General features: G+C 42.3%; 1 pseudogene across 1 annotated transcript in view; it reads right to left on the reverse strand.

The window, feature by feature from the left end:
* The window catches only part of TEOVI_000218400:pseudogene, a 948-nt pseudogene extending 618 nt beyond the window's left edge, over window positions 1-330 (reverse strand). Inside the window, 2 exon segments of the mRNA in view lie at window positions 1-271; window positions 274-330. The exon segment at window positions 1-271 is cut by the window's left edge and continues 2 nt beyond it. Coding sequence covers window positions 1-271; window positions 274-330 — 328 coding nt within the window.
* Window positions 331-598: the final 268 nt, after the last annotated feature.

A 598-nucleotide genomic window follows, 5' to 3' on the forward strand; every position in this document is an offset into this window, starting at 1 on the left:
TGATACCATTTTGTAGAGACCAGTCTATAACGCAGTATTCCGCTGTATCATTTGGGTGACGTGAGCCCCATAACTTATGATGGGCTTTTGTATCAGATCCTATCACCAGTGGTTCAGTTGATATCTCAATACTCTCAAGCGTGGAGGTAGTGAAATCTTCCTTCTGTTGGAAGTAAGCTGATTTTATAGTTAGCATTAGATCAGCTGAAAACATCAATGTTTCCGAGACTCTTTCCGGTAGACCCTCCTCCTTCGGACCTTGGATGACTCCCACTCGTCTCTTAGTAAAATCGATAACCCACCACCATGTAAAGAACTTGCTATCCCCATGTGTTCATATATACTGATTTTCAATGCGCAGTATTCTTCTGATGCAAAGTGAGTCTCCTGCAATGGAGAGAAGACTACCATATCCTCGTGGAGCTTCTTTTCTAAGGTGATCCGCTTCGCCTGGGAGAGACCCAAGCATTTCACTGAGCTCCGCGAATGATGGAACAGAATTTCTGTTAAACTTCTCTCTTAATAAGCGGTAAAAGTAATATAAGCTTATGTATTCCAATTGAATTACGCTTGCACGTGCAGAGGAGCAGTCTAATAT

The sequence above is a fragment of the Trypanosoma equiperdum genome (assembly GCF_001457755.1).
Source record: "Trypanosoma equiperdum strain OVI genome assembly, contig: ctg_527, whole genome shotgun sequence".
NCBI lineage: Eukaryota > Euglenozoa > Kinetoplastea > Trypanosomatida > Trypanosomatidae > Trypanosoma > Trypanosoma equiperdum.